Source organism: Desmodus rotundus, chromosome 9, assembly GCF_022682495.2.
Source record: "Desmodus rotundus isolate HL8 chromosome 9, HLdesRot8A.1, whole genome shotgun sequence".
NCBI lineage: Eukaryota > Metazoa > Chordata > Mammalia > Chiroptera > Phyllostomidae > Desmodus > Desmodus rotundus.
Window position 1 is genome coordinate 44,004,565 of NC_071395.1, and position 24,717 is coordinate 44,029,281.

The 24,717-nt window shown below is 39.9% G+C and overlaps 1 protein-coding gene and 1 pseudogene across 1 annotated transcript; one reads left to right on the forward strand and one right to left on the reverse strand.

Moving 5' to 3' along the window:
* Positions 1-4,403: 4,403 nt before the first annotated feature.
* Positions 4,404-16,288, reverse strand: LOC112301426 (eukaryotic translation initiation factor 3 subunit E pseudogene; annotated as a pseudogene).
* LOC112301515 (olfactory receptor 7A5-like) lies at positions 13,692-24,309 on the forward strand. The gene is made up of 2 exons (XM_024556997.3): positions 13,692-13,710; positions 23,373-24,309. Exon 2 carries the CDS (start codon positions 23,386-23,388, stop codon positions 24,307-24,309), a length of 924 nt encoding a protein of 307 aa, XP_024412765.2. The 5' UTR covers positions 13,692-13,710; positions 23,373-23,385.
* Positions 24,310-24,717: the final 408 nt, after the last annotated feature.

The following is a 24,717-nucleotide window of genomic DNA, read 5'->3' on the forward strand; positions in this document are numbered from 1 at the left end:
AAACAGAATGTTGCAATGTGTATTTTCACAGCTGCCATAGTTTGCTCAATGTTATGCTTTCATCATTCAATATTATGTCACTTTGTATATTGATATTTGTAATTAAAAATCTTGTTTAAATTAAAAAGTATAGGATTTCCAAAAGTTCCACCCAACAGACTTCCACTGATGCCTCTTTGGGCAAAATCCTGTCACATAATGTGGCAGGCAGAACAATGGCCTGCCAAAGGTGTCTACCTCCTGAACCCCAACATTTGTGAACATAGGCTACATGAATTAGATGATAGATGAAATTAAGGTTTCTAATAAGCTAAGCATCAAGCAGGAGAGTATCGTGAATTATCTGAGTGGGCCCAAAGTAATCATATTTCCTTAACTGTGAGAGAGGAAGGCCAGAAATGATGTGATGCAGGAAAGATTTGCTCCCCCATTGGCGACTTTGGAGATGGGGACGGGGCAGAGAGCTAAGGAGTGTTGTCATCCTGCAGAATCAGAAAAAGGCAAACAAATAGATTATCCTTTACAGCCCCCTAAAGAAAACACAGGTCTTCAGACACCTTCAATTTTAATAAAATGAGGCATATTTTGGACTTTTATCTTAAAAACTGAATGATAAACATGCATGTGGGTTGTTTTTTTAACATATAATTGATTTTTAGCATTATAGTATTTTCTGAACAACATAACGATTAACCAAATAAGTTAAGTTATCATCTATCACCACACAATGTAACAAAAATGTGTTTCCTATGATGAGAACCTTTAATAGTTACTCTCTCAACACCTTTTAACACACAGCACAGTGTTATCAGATGCAGTCACTGTTTGTAGATTACATCCCCAGAACTTACTGATGTTGTAACTGGAAGTTTGTGCCATTTGACCAACTCCATCTGTTTCACCTATGTCCCCATCTGCTACCTACGACAACCACTGATCTCTTCTCTGTGTGTATAAGCTCTTGTGTTGAGACAGAGATAATACACAGTTTTTGAATTTCTATGTCTCACTTATTTCCTTTAGCACAATGCCCTCTACATTCAACCATGTTGCCACACATAGTACGATTTCATTCTTTTGTATCACTGAGTAATATTCCATTGTATATATGTAGCACATCTTCTTTATCCAGTCATCTATCGATGGACACTTGGGTCATGTGTTCTTATTCACTCAGCCACCTATGTCTTTAGATGAGAGCATTTAAAGTAATTATTGATAGGTATGTAGTTATAGAATTCATATCTAAAGAGCGGTGACCTCCTTCTGGGAAGAAAGAGGACAAAGAGATAAGAACCCCAAGTGGTCTCCTAGGACTAAATCTGGCACAAGTTTGCATTCTGTTTTTCTCTCCTAGCTCCAGGCAAATGAACCTCTCAGGAAACAGAAAAACAAAAGAAAATGTCTGCAGTGAGGCACATGGGAATTCATCTCCTCAAGCCACAGAAACCCTTAAATGCTTCCACTCAGTGCTCTCAGGCATACTCTACCAATCGCAGTTTATGGGAAAACAGTTATATCTTCCAGAGGTCACATGAGTGCTTCAACCTCCCTGCCCTTTCTTGGGGCTATAGAACAGCAGCCCCACAACAAATGTTCTATTCCCGAGTCTTCAGGGAGTTTCTGGGTTACCAGAGTGTCTTCTTTCTACCATCTGTCTTTTCTGGTGTTATCCTCCATCCTGGGGCATCCCTCCCCTTGTTTTACTGCTCCTCATTTCCCACCATGGAGGACGTATCGGTTTCCCTCACACAACTGTCTTGTTTTGCAGCCTCTGCAAATATTTATTAAGCAATTACTGTATAGTAAGCACTAAAATATTTTCTGTGAGGGGGGAAAATAGTAAGATTTGCTCCTTCTTTTAAGCTCAGAGTCTAAACTTGGGTAAAGTCATGTAAATGAATAAATGCAATACTGTCAGGTGTTACTGTACTCTTGCTGAAAGGTTCCCGAATAGTCAACTCCTCCTGCAGGTCCACCAAGGCCCCAGGCCAGCCAACAGTAGCATTGAAACTTGAAGGACAAGTGGAGTTATATTCCAGGTGCAGAAGGAAATAAGCACACACCAGTAAATGCTAGAGGAAAGTAATTGGGCATTATAATGAAATGTTAAAGTGTTGTTAGCAAATGAAAAATAGCTGGTAGTACATGATGAACAATGAGGAGCAGATGATAAAAACTGAACCATGAGCCTAGCTATGTGGGCAGCCACCAGATAACAGAGAGTCTTATATTCTGGCAACATGATTATTGACTAATTCTAAAATTAGTAGTGAGTCAGTGCAGCATTTACGTCAAGAGATGTTGATAATCAGTCTCACCCTGTGGAATGGTTATCCTAGATGAAGTTTTTATCTTCATGTGATGAACATATTATATGAAAGTCATAGATTAAAATGATGAAGTTGATATACCATAATGGCAATAGGCAAATTGGTAGAGGGAAAGAGGTTACAAGAGGATGAGTTAAGAGAAAATGAAGGATAATTGCTTCATAGACACAGGTTTTGTGTTTGGTGTGATGAAAATATGAGGTGGTGATGGTTGGACATGGTGAATGTGCTTAATGTCACTAAATTCACATTTAAAAATGGTTAAAATGGGAAAGAAAATTGTGTGTTGATATTTTCTTGCACCTTGTTGAGTATTTTCAGTATTGCAATTTGAAATTCTCTGTCATTTTTAGTACATATTTCCATGTGTTCAAGTTTGCTTTCTGGAGACTTTTATTTTCTTTCTAAGCTGCCTCATAACCATGGTTATTCATGCTGTTTGATGGGACCCTTCTGTGTGTAGGCAGCTCTGTATGTGTGGCACTTCTCTAGCGGATTCCTCGGAAGTGATCCTGCCATTATTTTCTAGGACGTGGCACTGGGTCTACAGTATTTGAGCTCTGTGAAATCCCAGAATTGACCCCAGTAGCTGCCCTCATTGTAGCACCAGTGCTCAGGGGTGGGGTTTTCTGGGGCAACCAGACTGACTTTTTTGTTTTGACCTGTTGTTATAGGTGAATTTGGACCTCCGTGGGGCCCCCGCAGACCCCAACTTGGGGTCAGTGACAGAATGCAATCTTTTCTCAGGGGAAATAGTGATCCTACAGTAACTGTTTTTGGCTTTGCAGATAAAGTACTCCACAACCTGACACCAAGGGTGCCGGAGGGTGAGTTTTGGGAGTCCACAGGACAGCAAGATTTAATGGCTCTTTTCTTTTTCTGGAATGCCAACTGCCTGAAAGCCACAGTCGAGCCCCTGTGCTGTGTTCTTTCCCAGGTCCATCATATATTCTTGCCTCCCCTGTTTGTTCCCCATGGCCCATCCTTAAATGTTTCAATGTGCTTGTGTCTGTGTCATACATGTATATTGAGTAGGGAATCCTTTGTGAAATTACAGCTGTTCAAATTGTTGACATTTCTGGGAAGACACCAAGGGGATCTCTCACACAGCCGCTTCTCTGACATCACTCCCCTTTACTCATCTTTAAAACCACCAGTGTACCATTTCTAATCCTTGCTCTGATACCAACTCTGTCTTCTTCCTTCCTCTTCTACCTTCAGAGAACCATGGTGATTACATTAGCCTCACCTATGTAGTTATTGCCAATTTTACATTTTAAATTTATTTTTAGTTACTGTTAACATACAACATTATATTCATTTCAGGTATATAACATACGGATTCAATATTTATATACCTTACAAGATGATGGCTACAACAGTCTAGTAACCATCTGTCACCATACATAGTTATTATAGTGTTATCAACTCTATTGCCTATGCTGTACTTTACGTCCCCATGACTTATGTTATAACTGATGTTTATACTTCCTAGTCCACTTCCTGCTATTCCCCATCCCAAACACTCACCCTCTAGTAACCATCAGTTTGTTCTCTCTATCTATCAATTTGTTGCTGCTTCATTTTGCTTATTTATTGTATTCTTTAGATAGTACTTTGCCTTTTTACCAGGTAGAAGAGATACCTTCTACCATTTCTCAGTGTAAATCAGCTATGTGAGCTCTAGATCCTACTCCAATCCATGCACTGCTCTGCTTCTTTCCTTCTAAATAATTTATTGAATTATAATTGTATAATATAATAGGGATATGATTTAAATATACAATGTGATGAATAAAAGTCATAAAAATTAAAGTCCATACCTCATGTTTCCAGTGTGTATAAGTCAAGAAAGTGCACAATAAAGTTATTTTCATGGAAGAGCCAATTTTATTCAAATTCTCCAAAATTTATACTCAATATGTTGTTTCTAAAATGTATGTCACCATTTATGTAATGGTTTTATTATTTCATCTTTCCTTTACAGTTTTTTTGTTGTTGTTTTTTGGGGTTTTTTTGTCTTGTCTTTATAGTTCTTCAGTAGAAGGCAGAGTCTTGAGTTTCCCAGTTAGGAGCCTCTGACCCACTATTCTGATTAAGTTACTTCTCAATATTCATGGCCAACATCTGCCTTCTAAATGAAAGGCTTTTGGTCTTTTCAATCACTTGCTGATAGGGTGAGACTGCATTGTTACCCATAATCACATGACCTAATTTAGAATCAACTTTGGCATCCAGTCTTCCATTTCTAATCAAAATTACAATCCACCTTTCAGCTTCTACTGGAGTCATGTTAATGCTGATACACTGGTGGATGCTACAAGAAGTTTCAAATATGAAGAGATGAGCATTTTCAATAAAATCCTCAAGACAGCCACCAAGAACTTATTCTCAAGCACGCATTTACATTCCCTCACCTTTTTCTGAGCTCCATCAACATCAAAGTTAACATATGCACATTCAACAAACTCTGTAATTGGGTCTTTATATGTGTAAGACTCCTGTTAAATAACTTTATCTAGATCTTTTAGCACCTGCTCGCATTTTCCAACATCTTTCTTTTTATGACTGCTGTAGTTAAACAGTGAAGAATATGTGGACACTTTGTCTGAATTGCATTAAGACACTGTGGCTGGTACAGGAAGAGATCAATAATATTATCATGCCCTTTGGGGTGGTTGAAGAAAACAAACAGAGACCAGTGAATGAGCCACGTTCACTGCTGAAGAGACTGGAGTGGAGAACTCACAGCATTATTATTGATGGTCTCTTTTAACCGGGTAAGGTCTTCTGTGGCTGCATCCCAATTCTGCATTAAGATTTCAGAGGCCAGTTTCCCCAGAGTGAACTCAAAGCATTTCTATCCATTGCTGGAACCAATACTCTAAATAAGTAGAGCTATTCTTCTGCTCCAGAATAATTTCTACATTCATATTGGAATTTTGCATACCTGTAGAGTGTGTCTAAATATTCTTGCCTAAAACCATGCTTGTCTGACAGGCAGTCAAACAGCATCTGACCAACCTTGCCTGACTGCATTTGCCTTGTAGTTTCCGGATCTTCAAGCATCTTCACAGTTCGTTTGTTTCTGCCTGAAGCTGTTTCAGCTGTGCAACAACTGTGGTTCTTTTTTCTCTCAAAGAATGAGGAATATCATGAGAATAAAGGTCTTTGTATACATCCATAGCAAAGTCTACCATGTGTTATCACTAAGAAGATCCAATTTTCCTTCTAATAATTCCTTTTCTTTATGTATCTCCTTTATGGAAAGAAACTCAAGTGATGGAAAGACTAGATGCTGACGCAAAAACTGTGGGATGCGAGTAGTCAAGTTGTACTCCGGAATGTTGCCAAGGAAGAGGCCCAAGAAACTGTAATGGCTTCTCAATGTAATTATTATACCTGAGCCCCAATTTCCTTATTTCTGAAGGTAAAGTAGGATAGGAAACATAACTTCAGATGAATGTTGCAAGAAATAAATGAGATGTGGATGTTTTCTTGCCTCCAAATAAACTGTTCCAGGTAAAATTGTATGTATGCATATAAGGTTACTTGTGTACGTTTTATTTCAAATAAACACACACACACATATGTACACCAACACAGACCCATATATACTCTCATATTTGAAAAGACAGTTAAGAGAAAGTTGAAAAGGATAAATAAGAAACAATGATGCAGGAGGTGTTGAAGATGGCGGCAAGATAGGTCGGAGTGGAGTCCACTTCCCCTCAGCACCAGTGAAACACCTAGCTGATCCAAGGAACAGAGCGAACAGTCAACGGTATTCCAGCATATATGAAGATCAGAGACCAAAGATAGAGGACATTGAAATATCAGACAGTAAGAAGAGTGCTTAAGGACAATAAGATCCCTGGGCCAGTGCGGGGACCAGGGCGGCTGAAGTCCCCAGCTGGGGCACAGGATCTGCGACAGGATTCTTGGGAGAGAGCCAGACTGGGCTGTGTGAGAGGCCAGGTGCTTGTTTGGATCAGGGGGACCTGAATAGGAGGGCTTTCTCAAAAAGAAAAAGAGAAAATAGAGGCACTAAGTGGCTGTTTAGAGAATTATCCGCAGCAGCTGTGGCCTCTTGTGCCCCTACCCCTCAGCCCCTGAACTGTGAACACCGGATAAGCAGCACCAGCACACACCTGAAGCCCGGTTGGCGTGCACCCAGATAAGTGGACTGGGTGCCCACAACTGAAACCCCAGGTGGGTGCGCACCAAGATCAGCTGCCCGGCTGCCTGGGTGGACAGACCCAAAGGCTAGGACAGGTGCACAACCTGATCAACAGCCTGGCTGCCCATAGGCGACCACACCTGAACCATCGGATCTTAACAACTCCCACCTAACTCCTGGGCACAGAGCCCTGCAGGGCCTACTCACTCTCTCAGAGGAAGGCAGAATATCCAGCAGACAGGAGCTTCAGGGCTAGGGGAGACTGCAGTCCCCTGAAAGAATTGACCCAGTAGGGGGCTGAACTATCCAGAAGGAAACCGAGAGCCCCTAGCATCTAAGACAGCAAAGAGCAAGAAGTTGGAGTGTGAGTTGCCCCTAATTGGTGCACATAAAGGACAGCACAATTGGTGAACTAAAGGCCTAGTGGGGAGCAGAAGGAACCTGAGGAACTGGACTTGAGGCTGGACAACAGCGAAGAGTGTGACTCAGGAAGGGAGAAAAGTGAAACCAACCCCTCCAAACAGCCCCTCTTGTTTCACAGACAGGAAGACCAACAGAACTCACCTGACCAGTTTAAAGGCAGCAGAAGACTTCTTTTTCCCCTCCTTTCCCCCTAAATTCCCTCTTCTTTTCTGTCCTTCTTTCTTTATTATTCCTTCTTCCTTCCTTCCCTCACTTTTTTAATTCCTTCTTCCTGCCTTCTTTTATTTTTTTATTTTAGTTTTTGTTAAAATTCCTTCTTCTTATCTTTCCTCTGATCTTTCCTTCCATCCTTCCTTCCTTCCTTCCTTCCTTCCTTCCTTCCTTCCATTCCTTTTTTATTCCTTTTTCCTTGCTTCTGTTCTCATTTTTTTCTTCTTTCTCCTTTTCCCACAGGCAAGACAATAAAACTTGGAGCTCTGAAAAAAACAGAGTTAGACCCTGTTAGACCCATAAAAATCAGGTTAAGACCAGTGACCTCAGGAGATTAAGGAGACAGCACCACTGAATCCCATTGGCATTCTACCATAGAAGTAAATACCATAAACTCAGGGAGTCAGAAAATATCAATTTAAGAAACAGAGGCTAACAAGAAGATTCTCACAAACAATGGGAAGACCAAGAAACAATCCCCAAATGAAAGGAAAGGAGGAGGCCTCAGAAAGAATGCTAACTGAAAAAGAGGCAAGTCAACTATCAGATACTGAGTTCAAAGCAATGGTTATCAGGAAGCTCACTGATTTCATGGAAAATTAGCAGAAACTACAGGGAAAATACAATGAACTCACTGGAAACTATATCAACATGAAAAAGGAAATAGAAACTATCAACCAGGGCCAACAGGAAATGAAGAATACAATTTCAGAACTGAAGAACACAGTAGAAGGAATGAAAAGCAGACTTGATAAAGCAGAGGATCGGATCAGTGAGCTGGACGACAAAGTAGAAAAAAACACCCAGAAAGAGCAAGAAAAGGAAAAGAGGCTCAGAAAGAATGAAGAGGGATTAAGGAAATGCAGGACAACATGAAACATAATAATATCCGTATAATAGGGATACCAGTAGAAGAGGAAGAGCAAGGATAGAAAACCTGTTTGAAAAGTAATGATGGAAAATTTCCCTAATCTGATGAGAGAAAAAGTCACCCAAATTCAGGAATCACAGAGAGTCCCAAGCAAGAGGAACCCAAAGAGACCCACTGCAAGACCCATCATAATTAAAATGGTAAAATTCCAACACAAACAGAGAATCTAAAGGCAGCAAGGGGGAAACAGGAAGTAACACACAAGGGAGCCCCAATAAGGTTAGCAACTGACTTCTCAATGGAAACGCTCCAAGCAAGAAGACAATGGCAAAAAAATATTCCAAGTATTGAGAACGAGGGGCCTGCAACCAAGACTACTTTACCCAGCAAGGCTCTCAATCAAGATAGAAGGCCAAATAAACATTTTCCCAGACAAAAGAAGTCTAAAAGAATACACTTCCACCAAACCAGCTCTGCAAGTGATGCTAAAGGGACTGCTTTAAGGAAAGGAAGGAAAAGAGAAAGAGAGAGGAACAAAGGTAGGAAAAAATGGCAATGAATAACTACCTATTGATAATAACCTTAAATATAAATGGATTAAGTGCTCCGATCAAAAGACATAGAATAGCTGAATGGATAAGAAATATCACCCACACATATGCTGCCTACAGGAGACCCACCTCAGGACAAAAGACTATAGACTGAAAGTGAAGGGCTGGAAACAAATTTTCCAAGCTAACGGACAGGAAAAAGAAGCCAGGGTAACAATACTCATATCAGATAAAATAGACTTCCAAAGAAGGGCAATAAAGAGAGACCCAGAAGGTCACTTCATAATACTCAAAGGAAGAATCCACCAAGAAGACATAAACATTGTAACTATATATGAATCCAACCTAGGAGCACCCAAATACATAAAGAAAATCTTGGAGGACTTCAAGAAAGATATTGACAGCAACACAATTATATAGGGGACTTTAACACTCCACTGTCAAAAATGGACAGATCTTCCAAACAAACTATCAACAAGGATATTGTGTCACTGAACAATACCCTAGAGGAAATGGACTTAACTGATATATATAGAGCTTTTCATCCCAAAGAAGCAAAATACACATTCTTTTCAAGTGTCCATGGAACTTTTTCAAAGAGAGACCACATGATAGGACACAAAGCAAGCCTCAAAAAGTTCAAGAAAATTGAAATCATATCAAGCATTTTCTCTGACCATAAGGGACTGAAACTAGAAACCAACCCCAAAGGAAAAAACCCAAAACACTCAAAATCATGGAGACTGAATAGCATGCTATTAAACAATGAATGGGTCAAGAACGAGATTAGGGAAGAAATCAAAAACTTTCTGGAAACAAATGAAAATGAACTCACAACAATCCAAAACCTATGGGACACAGCAAAGGCAGTCCTGAGAGGGAAGTTCATAGCAATACAGGCCTACCTTAAAAAGATAGAAACATTTCAAACAAACAACCTAACTCTACGCCTACAAGAACTGGAGGAACAACAACAAAGACAGCCCAGAGCAAGCAGAAGGAAGGAAATAACCAAGATCAGAGCAGAGTTAAATGACATAGAGACTAAAACCACAATTCTAAGGATCAATGAATCCAGGAGCTGGTTCTTTGAAAAGTTAAACAAAATCGACAAGCCTTTAAGCAGGCTCAACAAGAACAAAAGAGAGAGGATCCAAATAAACAGAATTAGAAATGAAAGAGGAGAGATTACAACTGATACCACAGAAATACAAAGGATTGTAATAAATTACTATGAAGAACTGTATGCCAAGAAATTTGAAAATTTAGGTGAAATGGACACATTTCTAGAAAAATATAATCTTCCAAAACTGAATGAAGAAGAAGCAGAAAACCTGAACAGACCAATAACAGCAGACAAAATTGAAGCAGTCATCAAAAAACTCCCAACACACAAAATCTGTGGAAGAGATGGTTTCACATGAGAATTCTACAAAGCATTTAAGGAAGAGCTAACCCCTATCCTTCACAGACTATTCAAAAAAATCCAAAATGATGGAAGACTCCGTAACTCTTTTTATTAAGCCAGCCTCATCCTAATCCCAAAACCAGATAAAGACACAATGAAGAAAGAAAACTTCAGGCCAATATCTCTAATGAACATATATGCTGAAATTCTCAATAAAATATTGGCAAACCGCATCCAGCAATACATTAAAAAGATCATATACCATGATCAAGTGTGATTCATCCCAGGGATGCAAGGATGCTACAATATTCGCAAATGAATAAACATAATACATCACATCAACAACAGCAAAAACAAAAATCACATGATCATATCAATAGATGCGGAAAAAGCATTTGATAAGATACAGCTCCCATTTCTGATAAAAACACTCAGAAAAGTGGGAATAGAGGGAGCATTCCTCAACATAATAAAGGCCATATATGAGAGACCTACAGCCAACATCATAGTCAATGGACAAAAACTTAGAACTTTCCCACTAAGATCAGGAACAAGACAAGGATGCCCTCTCTCACCACTCATATTCAACATAGTACTGGAAGTCCAAGCTACAGCAATCAGACAAAAAAAAGCAATAAAAGGCATCCAAATTGGAAAGGAGGAAATGAAACTGTCACTGCTTGCAGATGACATGATAGTGTACATGGAAAATCCTATAGACTCCACCCAAAAACTACTCGACCTAATAAATGAATTTGGCAACACAGCTGGATACAAAGTCAATACTCAGAAATCAAAGGCATTCCTGCATAATAACAATGAAACAGCAGAAACAGAAATCAGGAAACAAATCCCATTTGATATAGCAACAAGAAAAATAAAGTACTTAGGAATAAACCTAACCAAGGAGGTAAAAGACCTGTACTCAGAAAACTATACAACACTAAAGAAAGATATTAAGGGAAACACAAAGAAATGGAAACATGTACCCTGCTCATGGATTGGAAGAATTAACATCATCAAAATGCTCATACTACCCAAAGCAATTTATAGATTCAACGCAATCTCTATTAAAGTACCCATGACATATTTCACACATATAGAACAAACACTTCAGAAATTCATATGGAACCATAAACGACCCCGAATAGCTGCAGCAATTTTGAGAGAGAAGAACAAAGTGGGAGGGACCACAATACCTGAATCAAACTATATTACAAGGCCTCTGTGATCAAAACAGCCTGGTACTGGCATAAAAACAGGCACGTAGACCAATGCAACAGAACAGAGAGCCCAGAAATAAACCGAAGTCTTTACGGTCAATTAATATTTGACAAAGGAGGCAGGAGCATAAAATGGAGCAAAAATAGCCTCTTCAACAAATGGTGTTGGGAGATCTGGACATCTACATGCAAAAAAATGAAACTCAATCACCAACTTACACTATACACAAAAATAAACTCAAGATGGATAAAAGACTTAAATATAAGTTGTAACACCATAAAAGTCCTAGAGGAAAACATTGGCAGGAAGATCTCAGACATTCTATGCAGCAACATCCTCACAGACACATCCCCTAAACCAAGGGACATAAAGGAAAGAATAAACACATGAGACCTCAGGAAAATAAAAAGCTTCTGCATGGCTAAAGAAAACAGCATTAAAATGAAAAGAGAACCAACAGTATGGGAAAACATATTTGCTAATGATACCTCAGACAAGGGCCTGATCTCCAAAATATATAAAGAACTCACATGACTCCACTCCAGAAAGACAAACAACCCTATTAAAAAATGGACAAAGGACTTGAACAGACAGTTCTCCTAGAAGACATACAGAGGGCCCAGAGACATACGAAAAGATGCTCAGCATCACTAGCCATCAGAGAGATATAAATTAAAACCACAATGAGTTACCATCTCACACCAGTCAGAGTGGCCAACATAAACAAATCAACAAACAAATGTTGGAGAGGATGCGGAGAAAAGGGAACCCTAGTGCACTGTTGGTGGGAATGCAGACTGGTGAGGCCACTGTGGAGAACAGTATGGAATTTCCTCAGAAAACTAAAAATTGAACTTTCCTTTGACCCAGCAATTCCGCTGCTGAGATTATACCCTAAGACCCTGAAACAACAATCCAAAAGAACCTGTGCACCCCAATGTTCATAGCAGCACAATTTACAATAGCCAAGTGTTGGAAGCAACCTAAGTGCCCATCAGCAAATGAGTGGATCCAAAAACTATGGTACATTTACACAATGCAATTTTACGGAGCAGAAAGAAAGAAGGAGCTTATACCCTTTGCAACAGCATGGATGGAACTGGAGAGCATTATTCTTGTCTCCAAATAAACTGTTCAGGATAAAGTAGCATGCATGCATTTAAATTTATTTGTGTACATTTCATTTCAAATAAACACACACACACATATGTATACAAAGGACACTTCAGAGAAAGTTGAAAGGATAAAAAAGGGAAGAATGAATAGAAAATTTAATGTAATAAAAGTTTACTATAAAATTTAAACATGTAGAAATTTAGACACAAAGATTTAAAGTAAATGGCACACATAAATTTAAATGAATATTTTTGTTATATTAATATTTGGAAAGGATAAAATATGAAGCCCATTGACACTTATATCACAAGAAATTCACTACCAGCCAAAGAAGCTGAATATCTACAAAATGACTATGCGTGTCTCCCACGTAAGGGGGGAATACAGTGCAAAATGCCTTAACGCAGGGGAGGCTATATGAATGAAATGAGACACTTTATCTCAATTTCCTAAACAAATTCCATTTCATAAATATCTCTTTTCAATTATTAAGTCTAATGTAAAAGTACCAAACCAGTGATTTATAAAGAAACACAGGCAGTCTCTTTCAGTTCCTGAGGTCTCATGGGGCTGAAGTCAAGAGATTTCCAGTGCTAACTTTCTGCAGGAGGCTACGGGGAGGAATCTATTTACTTTTCTGTTCCCAACTTAGATTGTAGTGAAAAAAAATCTAACTGTATTTCTTATAAGCAACAAATATTTCATAACGAGGGATGCAGGACAGCTCTTGTGATATGAGGTTGAAATTCCAAATTGTTTTGGTCAACGTGTCATGAAGGCCAGTGTGTAACCCTCATGGTTTAATCAAAGGACTTAGTTCTTCCCCTTACTGAAAAGAAAATAGGAATTTTCTGTGGACATCAGGGGTTGTCTCTCTAATACAAATCAATATTTAGGGATTTGAGTTTTCTAATCCAGACTGGATCCTCAGTCTTAAATTTGGAAAAGTTTTACGTGAGGGTTTGGATAAAGTGCTGGGAGGTTAGTCTTCTGGAACCCACAGTCTTTATGAGGAGGAACTAGTAAAAACAGGATTCACTGGACTTCCAAGCTGGTCTTTTGGGAACACAGAATCTCCAGGAATACGGTCCCTTCTGTCTAGACCCTCAGGGAAAGCATGCAATTAGAGGTTGGAAGAACAGGATGTAAATGTACCTAATGAGCAGACATAGGGAGCTGTAAATAACTCCTCATCTCCAGTCTCTCAGTGTGTGTGACCTTGGACTGGATGGGACCTGGTTGTTGCTTTTGGAACCCTAAGTTTGTCTAGGAGACCAATGCTTCCATCCTTCCTGCTGTCTTGTCACAGCAGAGAGCTTCAGCCTCCATTGTCATCCATCAAGGAGGTGAGACTTCCTTTACTGGGAGTCTGCCTTCTCAGAGCTCTGGATCAGGTGAGGCCAAACGTGCAGTAGTTGCTCCAGGAAAGGGTCAGAGAGAGCCAAAGCCAAGCACATTCACCAGAGGTCTCTTGACAGCAATCAACCTATGGTTGTTTGCTTGCCTGATTAACTAGTTCATGATTTGTTTGGGATGCTAAAAAGAGAAGTAAACTTTGAAGACAGCAACACATGGGTCATGGCTCACTACTCCCTGATGGAAGCCCAATTGAGGTGGCAGTGGGAGGCATAAAGTATTTCAAGTGAAAGTAGAACAGGTACAATGAGTGTTTCATCTAAAGGGAGTAGGAAAATAGAGTACCAGTTGTGGAGAGCTGCGCAGTAAAGTGAGGGTAGTTCTTTATTTTTATCATGGGGGCATATTCAACACTGTTTCCATATTGATGACACAGATCCATATTCAGTACACTTCTTGCAAATATTACCTTGCAACAGTGGTCATATGTGCATCCATAGTATCTTCTTTCACTGTGCATTTTCAATTAGAATTAAAGAGAATTTATTTGATAAGTAAAAAGAGGTGTGTAAACAGCTTTACTTTGCCATTACTTCATGACCTGTGACCTGAATACATTTGTGGGTTAGTTATTCATTGTTTCTTCTACTGTAAATTGTCTGCAAATTCCAGACATTTGCGGAGTGGGGTGAGCATACTTTGATTCCTGTTTTTTATTGCATTCTTCTAAACAAGGAACTGGAGAAATTTTTTTCCCCACCAACTTTGTTGTTGTCATTGAATCATTTTATGTACATATATGTGGAGAACTGTGAGTATTTATGAACTATGTGGGCTGAAATCTATTACTCAGTCACATTGTATTCTCTCCATTGTTTCCTTTTTTTAGTTTTATACTGAAAAAAGAAAACTGCTGTTACTTTTATATTGTTCACTTGTGAATCCTTGCTATAAACAAAAAATGAGAGTGAATGTTCTTGTGTGTACTTTAGCACTAATAAGTGACCTACACACATACTGCCACTCGTCCACGTCTCCTTCATTCTGTATTGCTCCTTTTGTTTTGGTTTTAGGTGTGGTTGTTAATAACTGTGTTTGCTGTCATTTTTACTGTTCATATTTTTTATCTTCTTTTTCTTAGATAAGTCCCTTTAACATTTCATATAATAAGGGCTTGGTGATGATGAACTCCTTTAACTTGACCTTATCTGAGAAGCAATTTATCTTCCCTTCCATTCTAAATGAAAGCTTTGCTGGATACAGTAATCTTGGATGTAGGTCCTTGGCTTTCATGACTTGGAATACTTCTTGCCAGCCCCTTCTTGCCGTAAGGTCTCTTTGGAGAAATCAGCTGACAGTCTTATGGGAAGTCCTTTGTAGGTAACTGTGTTCTTTTCTCTTACTGCTTGTAAGATTCTCTCCTTCTCTTTAATCTTAGGTAATGTAATGATGATGTGCCTTGGTGTGTTCCTCCTTGGGTCCAGCTTCTTTGGGACTCTCTGAGCTTCCTGAACTTCCTGGAAGTCTATTTCCTTTGACAGATGAGGGAAGTTCTCCTTCATTATTTGTTCAAATAAGTTTTCAATTTTTTGTTCTTCCTCTTCTCCTTCTGGCACCCCTATAATTCAGATGTTGGAACGTTTCGAGATGTCCTGGAGGTTCCTAAGCCTCTCCTCATTTTTCCAAGTTCTTGTTTCTTCATTCTTTTCTGGTTGGATGTTTGTTTCTTCCTTCTGGTCCACACTGTTGATTTGAGTCCCAGTTTCCTTCGCATCACTGTTGGTTCCCTGTACATTTTCCTTTGTCTCACTTAGCATAGCCTTCATTTTTTCATCTAGTTTTCAATGAAATTCAACCAATTCTGTGAGTGTCTTAATAACCAGTGTTTTGAACTGTGCATCTGATAGGTTGGCTATCTGTTCGCTGCTTAGTTGAATTATTTCTGGAGCTTTGAAGTGTTCTGTCATTTGGGCCTTTTTTTTTTTTTTTTTTTTTTTTTTTTTTGTCTTGGCGCGCTTGTTACTTAAAGGGTGGAGCCTTAGGTGTTCCCCCAGGCGGGGTAATGCTGATCACTGTGCTGTGACGTTGTACATGGCGGAGGGGCAGAGAGGAAGCAAAGGTTCCTGCTCCACTCTCCACCGGATTTTAGTCACTCCCTCTGCTACCACCAATCAAACTGGGCTCCTCTGGTGCTGGTTCCCGATAGGGTGGGCTTGTGCACACTCTAGGCTCCTGTGGGTCTCTCCAACGACCTCTCCTGTGAGGCTTGGAGTTTCTCCTGCTGCCACCCCAACCCCCAAGGCGTTTTCAATCAGAGGCCTGAGGCTTTATTTCCCCGGCACTGGACCCCTGGGTTGCCTGGTCTGCCTCACTTCCCGCCGTTCGTCCATGTTTTTCTATGCGCTTAAGTAGGGCCCTGGGGTGCTACTGCTGCTCTGCCTGCACCGTTCTCTGCCACTCTGAGTCCGACCCTCTCGGTTTATCTGTGCACGAATGTGCGGCTGTAGGGTCTGCTAGTGGTCAGACTGCCTGCGCATTGGTCCCACACTCCGCCGTCTTGGTCACCAGTTGCGGTCTTGCCATGTCAATACCAGTCCTCTCCGCGGGGCTGCCCATCTCCGCCCCTCCTACTGGTCTGGATGAATGTTTATTTTTTATCTCCTTGGTGTAAGACTTCCTTGCTGTTCGATTTCCTGCCAGTTCTGGTTGTGCGAGGAGGCTCAGTGTGTCTACCTACGCCTCCATCTTGGTTCTCTGATTCTCAATTATTTTTCATACAATAGTTTTGTAATCAGTATACTTAAACTAATTACATTCCTGCTGCCAATCTGTATTCCATAAGGTCTTAGTTTCTTTTTTTAAATCTTGTCTTCCCACGTTATGCTCACGTATCACTCATGTGATTTTGTACAGATTCATGAACAGCATCCGGGCCCATCAGAAATGCTCTTTACATGTTGTATAGTTTTTTTTTTTTTCTATGTGTGCACTCTTCCTTCCCACTCAACAATACCTACAGTTTTCCCTTCAACCAAAGAGGGTGTAAGATGCTGATTCATTATTTCCATGTCTACATAACATTCTGTGGTGTGGCTGTGCTATTCACACTAGAAATCTAAGGTAGAGTTTCTCATTACATTGCTATTATAACAATATATGAAAATATTTTGAGATTGTTACCTTAAAACTCTGGTTCTCCACCAGAGGCTATATACTGTTCCCCCAGGGGACACAGAGCAATCTTTGGAGACATTTTTGGTTGTGTCATGGGAAGTGTCAGTAAAGTCCAGGGATGCTCTAAACCTCCTGCCATGGCCAGGAGAGACCACACCTCAGACAAAGACCTGGCCCAGAATGGCAGTCCTGCAGAGACTGAGGAGCCCTGCATTAGAGACACAGGTGCTGGTAGTGTGTGCAGCTGCCTGCAGTCTGTTTTCCCAATGCTGTAACACTCCACAGTTCTGCCAGGAAAAAACAGAGCACCTCTTTGCTACCTGTTTAAAACTGTGCATCCCAATCAATGTGACATTTTTCTAAGTTTTTCTCCTGGCTGTCAGGTGTGAAAGAACTTTTTTGTGGTTTGCTGAACTTTTTCTTATATGATCACAGATTCATATTTGATGGTCTTTTTAATTTGAATATTATTTAAGGTTATTACTTTTTCATATCAGCCCTAAAATGATGTGGATCTCAGCTGGCAGGATCCGGTGTTGTGTCTGCAATATACAAATACACATGGACTACAGAAATCCTGTGGAGGAAAAGGGATGGCATGGCCACTCTCTAAGTGATAGAGGGCGAGAGGGCTAGAGACAGCCCAAGAGAGAGAGCAGATCCCTGCCTAGACAGGCTTTTATTGTTTTTCTGGGCACATTACAGGAGGATGGTCCTCATTTACTATGCACTGGTTCACCACAGGTGATTACCTTTTAAGGACAACAAAGGACAGAATACTGCTACTTACTTCAAAGAGAAGGATGTTACAGCTCAAGAGGGAAACTGCTCACACTCCATTCTTGGGTGGTTTAGCACAGATTTTTAGGAAGATGAAGATACTCAGTAAACATTTGCTGCCTCAGTTCAGGGTGAGGGAGTTTTAGCAAGAGCAAGTCTCATAGCAGCCTATGTACAATGCAGGCCTGATTTCCCACGGGAGAACCTATCCATGGATGTGGGTCCTGCCCACCAACCTCCCTCCCCACTGGCTTTTCTGAGTGGGAGCTGAGCCACATTTACCACACATGGAACAGTTCCCCACACTAAAATGATTTTAAAAAATTATTTTGGTGTAGTGATATAGAAGAGGATTAGAGGGGATAAGTGGTGGTAACTTGACTTGGGGCTCTGATCACACAATACAACATACAGGTGATGTATTAGATAGTTGTACTCCTGAAACCTACATAATTTTATTAACCAATCTCACCCCAATAAATTTAATAAAAATTAAGAAAGTAAAAGTAAAGATAAAAATAAACATAAATTTTTATTTCATAATTGTTTGATGAAATTTTTGGCCATAAAAATGTTTTGCATTTTATTTAGTTAAATATGTCTGTCTTTTTACTCCTGAGTCTCTGACTTGATTAGGATGTATTGGTCCACTCATCAATATTAATATATAGTTTTCATTCTGTACAACTAAAACAACTGGTTATTCTTCCAGTGTAGGCAATCCCCCAGATTTTATGTAACAAGACAGAGGCACGGGATCAACTTCATTTTCTTCCCGGTGGATATTTTTCCAGCTTTTATTCAACAATCCAACCTTTCCAAATACATACAAATACAACCTTACCATGTGTTAAATGTACTTATATACTGAGGCCTAATTCCTGCTTCATCCAACAAATAACACTGAGCCTCTGCTATGCCACCATGTCTAGGAACATCATACATTACCTTCTGTGTCCTTTCCTTTGACAATTTAATTACAAATGTACATTGGTATTTATGTCTTGTTTTAATTAGTCTTTGATGCTCTGTTCAATTTTTTTTTACAACTTGGTAATTGCTTATTTCTGAAATTTTTCATTTAATATTTTTAGACTGTGGTTGACCATGGGTAACTGACACCATAGAAAGAAGAATGGCAGATAATGGGGAGACTGCTGTATTCTATTGTATAAATTCATTTCAATCTACTGTTGGTGGACATCTGGGCTGTTTCCAGCTTGGGACTCTTACAATTAGTGCCACTATGTTCAACATCCTTGGACATATCTTTTGATGCTCATACATATGTATGTCTGGAGTGGAATTGCAGGATCACATGACGTGTATAATTTCAGCTTTAGTAATGCTGCCAAACAGCTTTCCCAAGTACTTGTACCAATCTATACTCCCTCATGATGTATATGGAGGTTCCCATTGCTCTATATGCACCTGGGAAAGCCAGTCTTTTAATTTTAGATTTCTAGTGGGTGTGTATTGCCTTTTGGTTTTCATTTTAATTTTCCATTTAACTAATGGGATAATTATCTTTCATTTTTATTGCTTATGTGCATAGTTTCTTTTGTGGTTTTCTCTTGGATCATTTGTCTTTTTATTTTATTCAAAAATATTTTAAAATATATTTTATTGATTATGCCATTACAATTGTCCCATTTTGCCCTCTTTATTCCCCTTTGCCCTGCATACCCCTCCCACCCACATCCCCCCCACCTTCAGTCCATGTCCATGGTTCATACATATAAGTTCTTTGTCTTCTACATTTCCTATACTATTATTAACCTCCCCTGCCTATTGTCTATCTACCATTTATGATACTTATTCTCTATACCTTTCCCCTGTCTCCCCCTTTCACACCCCTGTTGATAACCCTCCATGTGATCTCCATTTCTGTGAATCTGTTCTTGTTCTAGTTGTTTGCTTAGTGTTTGTTTTTTTCTAGGTTTGGCTGTCATAGTTGTGAGTTTGTTGTCATTTTACCGTTCATGTTTTTGATTTCCATTTTCTTAAGTAAGTCCCTTTAACATTTTATATAATAAAGGTTTTGTGATGATGAACTCCTTTAACTTGACCTTGTCTGGAAAGCACTTTATCTGCCCTTTCGTTCTAAAGGATAGCTTTTCTGGATAGCGTAATCTTGGATGTAGGTCCTTGCCCTTCATGACTTCAAATACTTCTTTCCAGCCCGTTCTTTCCTGTAAGGTTTCTTTTGACAAATCAGCTGATAGTCTTATGGGAACTCCTTTGTAGGTAACTGTCTCCTTTTCTCTTGCTGCTTTTAAGATTCTCTCCTTATTCTTAATCATGGGTAATGTAATTATGATGTGTCTTGGTGTGTGCTTCCTCAGGTCAAACTTCTTTGGGACACTTTGAGCTTCCTGAAAGTGTATTTCTTTTGCCAGATTGGGGAAGTTCTTTATTATTTTTTCAAAGAAGTTTTCAGTTTCTTGCTTTTTCTCTCCTCCTCTCCCACCCATATGATTTGGTTCTTGGAGCACTTAAAGTTGTCCTGGAGGTTCCTCAGCCTCTCCTCATTTTTTTTGAATTATTGTTTCTTCATTCTGTTCTGGTTAAATGTTTCTTTCTTCCTTCTGCTCCAAGCCCTTGTTTTGAGTCCTGGTTTCCTTCCCATCACTGTTATTTCCCTGTACATTTTCCTTTATTTCACTTTGCATAGCCTTTACTTCTTCCCTCTCTTGTGATCATACTCAACCAGTTTTGTGCATCCTGATTACCAATGTATTGAACTGTACATTTGATAGATTGGCTATCTGTAGATCACTTAGTTCTACTTTTGGAGCTCTCATCTGTCCTTTCATTTGGGCCATATTTTTTTCTCGGTATGCCTGTTACATAGTAAGGGGCGAAGCATTAGGAATTTTCTAGGGTAGGTCAACCCAAGTTGCCATGCAGTGGCACTGAATATGGGAGAGGGGTCAGAGAGGGAATAATGCCTCTTGGTCAGCTCTCTATGGGCTTTCAGTCACTTTTGCCACTACCCACAAGCAAATTGGGCCCTTCTGGTGCTGATTCCAAGGTGGGTGGTTTTGTGTATATTCTAGGACCCTGTGGGTCTCTCCAACGAACTCCCCTGTGAGGCTGGGAATTTTTTCCACCACCTCAGCCCTCAAAGGTATTTTAGTCAGAAGTTCTGAGGCTTTATTTCCCTGCATTGAAACCTGGTCTCACTTCCCAGTTGTTCCTCCCAGTTTATCTTCACACAAAGGTGGGACCACCCACTGCACCATCCACTGCCTTGCTAGGAGTCCTCTCTGCCCAGCTGCCCATCTCCACCCCTCCTACCAGTCTGGATGAATGTTTCTTCTTTAAATCCTTGGTTGTTGGACTTCATTACAGTTCAATTTCCTGTCAGCTCTGGTTGTTATTTCTTTTGAAATTTGTTGTTATCCTTCTTTTGGATGTGTGAGGAGGCACAGTATGTCTACCTATGCCTCCATGTTGGCCAGAAATCTCATTTTCCTCCATTCAATTTTCTTTAACACAGGTGCTAAATCACTCTGTTTAAGCAGGTTTTATTCTGCTTGCCATTTCTTTCATTTCATAGCTTCACATTTACTTAAATGGGTTCCTAAGTAAGTGCACATATATATACATACTTTTGTGAAAACATAAATGCGAACTGAGGATGTGAAGCTGTGCTTGCTCAGATCTGGCATTGTGATGGTGAAGGCAGAGTACAGTGAAAGAAATGTTTCGGTGATAATGTGCTCAGGCTTAAATCACATGAAGAAAGTTACTCAGGGTAACTTTACATGATTTATTGGCATGTGCAGGCTTTATTGGTTAGGTCTGGGGAGGTCTTTGCATGTTGGATGAAGACCAGAACCAGAATTAGACAGTGCCTACTGATTGGCTAAAAATGACATCCAAACCCAAAGTCCAAGAAAAAGAATGGAGCCACAAGGAAATGTGAGTGAGGGGTTTGTCTCATCTGCATTTTAACCTTATAAAAACCCACTGATCAAATAACTATAGAATAGACACAGGAAAAGTCAGCCTCCTACTCTTGATATTAAAAAGAATTCCTTTTGTAAATAACTAGTTTATTTTGCTGGTCAGATTTCATTTGGAATAGTCAATCCATAAGGTGTTTCCACACCATGTGTTGGTAACTACCTTTGTCTTTTGGACAAATATGTACTTTCTCCTTTATTATTTTTGCTTGGCTTTAAGGGAATGTAATTAGGGTTGGAAAGCTGACATTATCCAAACAGTTTTCTTCCTCACCATCTCTCGAGATCACCTGAGCTTATTATCAATAGATGTTTTTTCCTCCTCATGTCCATTTTATTCTCTCTCCCTATACTTTTATGTTTCTTTAAGTACAGAGCATAAAATGCACATTCCAGTATGGAACCCCAAGCTTATTTGTCCATGGGAGGCTTCCCATAGCAGTATCGAGGTAGTTTGTCTAAATGCTTTTCAGAAAAGGTACTTGATCTGGACTGATGAGTGATATGTAGTCACAGCCTAAATAGTGAGTGAGACAAACATGGAGACCACACCCATGAGGAGACCTGCTGTGTGTGTGCACCTCCCTTTTAAACTGAGAGCAGTGCTCAGAGCAGGGCTACCTGGACACATGTATTCCAAGGTGACGTATCACACAGGGGCCAGAACTCCATCAAGAGAAGGGACTAAGGAGGAAATTCTTTTCAGTTCACAGAATGCTTTTCCAAGCAGATTAATAAAGTGCAAGATTTTCATAGGGTACAAAAGGGAATCTCTGTGACTTGAAGTTTCAATAGCAGCACACAGGCCACCTTGCTTCTTAATAACACCTGACACCATCTCTCCTGCCCCTGATACATTGGCTCAGTGTGAGCCTTGATTTTCTAAAACCACCATCTTCCTCAGGGCCTTTGCAGTGGCTGTTCTTCGCCTGCCAAACACTTCCTCCCCCTTAGCCTCCTGTTTGGTCTTCTTTGAGGTGGCTGTCAAAACATTGTCTGTTGACAGCATTGGCTAAACTATAAAAAAGTACACCCTCAGCATGGATGGACCTGGAGAACTTAATGTTCAGTGAAATAAACTTGTCAGAGAAAGACAAATACCATATGGTTTCATTTATATATGGAATCTAATAAACAAAGTGATGTAATAAGCAAAATAGAGACATACGGGTAGATAAACCACAGCATGACAGCTATTGAGTGGGAGGTTAGGGGATGGGGGATTGAGCAAAGGAAAAGGACTCATGGACATGGACAACAGTGTAGTGTTCCTGCAGGGTTTGGAGGGCTATCAGAGGGTTAAGTTTTAATAGGAAAATTAGAAATGAAATTTAAAAAAACTAAGAAACATCCTCTCTCCACTCTCTCCATTTAATGTAATTTACTTTTCTATATAGCATCTGCACCATTGGGTATGTTACATTATTATTGTTATTTGATTATACTCTTTGTCCATCATTAGTTTGTAGAGACTTTTCTTTTTCCTCATCACATACTCTGAACAGTGCCTGGAACACGGTCTAAAGTCAATATACGAGTATATTGCTCAAATGCAAGAACTATATCCCCAATAAAATAACAATATACATGGTGTTTGAAGAATGAGTTGTTGGTAGAAAAGGAAATTCTAATGAGCATTGACAATAGCCATGCCTTAATGGGAACCAGATCCTACACCAAATGGAAATGATATTTCAGATTCTAAAATAGAAATGCAGCATTTATTCTCAGTTACTAATATGAAAATTAGTTATTTTTTTTCTATTTTCCGGTAGTCACCTGCACCACATGGAACCAGGCAATGGTACATATGTTTCAGAGTTTCTTCTCCTGGGACTATCAGAGGAAGCAGAACTACAGCCTCTCCTATTTGGGCTCTTTCTCTCCATGTACCTGATCACTGTGTTGGGAAACCTGCTCATCATCCTGGCCGTCAGCTCAGACTCCCACCTCCACACACCCATGTACTTCTTCCTCTCCAACCTGTCCCTGGTAGACATCTGCTTCACCTCCACCACCATCCCAAAGATGCTGTTGAACATCCAGACACAGAGCAAAGTCATCACCTATTTAGGATGTATCACTCAAATGTATTTTTTCATACTGTTTGCAGGGTTGGATAACTTCATCTTGACTGTCATGGCATATGACCGCTTTGTGGCCATCTGTCACCCCCTGCACTACACAGTCCTCATGAACCGCCCCTTCTGTGGCCTGCTGGTTCTGGTGTCCTGGATCATTAATATTCTGCATTCCTTGTTAGAAAGCTTAATGGTGTTGGATCTGTCCTTCTGCTCAGACTTGGAAATCCCCCACTTTTTCTGTGAACTCAAACAGGTGGTCCAACTTGCCTGTTCTGACACCTTTCCTAATGACATGGTGATGTACTTTGGGGCAGGGCTCCTGGGTGGTGGTTCCCTCACTGGGATCCTTTATTCTTACTCTAAGATAGTGTCTTCTATATGTGCAATCCCATCAACTCAGGGGAAGTATAAAGCATTTTCCACCTCTGCATCTCACATCTTAGTTGTCTCCTTGTTTTATGGTACAGGCCTAGGGGTGTATCTCGGCTCTGCTGGTATCCGCCACTCACTATCAAGTGCAACAGCCTCAGTGATGTACACTCTGGTCACACCCATGCTGAACCCCTTCCTCTACAGTCTCAGGAACAAGGACATAAAGAGGGCCCTGGAAAGATTCCTTGGCAGGTAGGCTTTTCAGGGGCCAACTGTACATGACTGAGGAAGTGCCCATGAATGTTCAAATCATCATAAGAAGAAGTTCTGACACAAATTAATACAATTTTGGATGATACATAATTAGAAATTCTCATTTATCTCAAGGGTTAATATGAATTACATTAGCATAATTTACTCTCTTATGACATACAAAATTCTAAGCAATATTTCTGTTGTTTTACTTAAGGAATAGTCATGAACTATACCCTCTTGTGGACTAAACTACACTTGGATACTGAGGTCATTTATATAATTTTGTTGTAGAGGAACATCTGAGGTCAGAATTTTCACTTCCACGGTCATCAGTATTTTCTATAGCACTGCCTTTACTACATTTCTTGATCAAATCCATGTTTCCAGGAAGAGTCTACTAAGAAATATA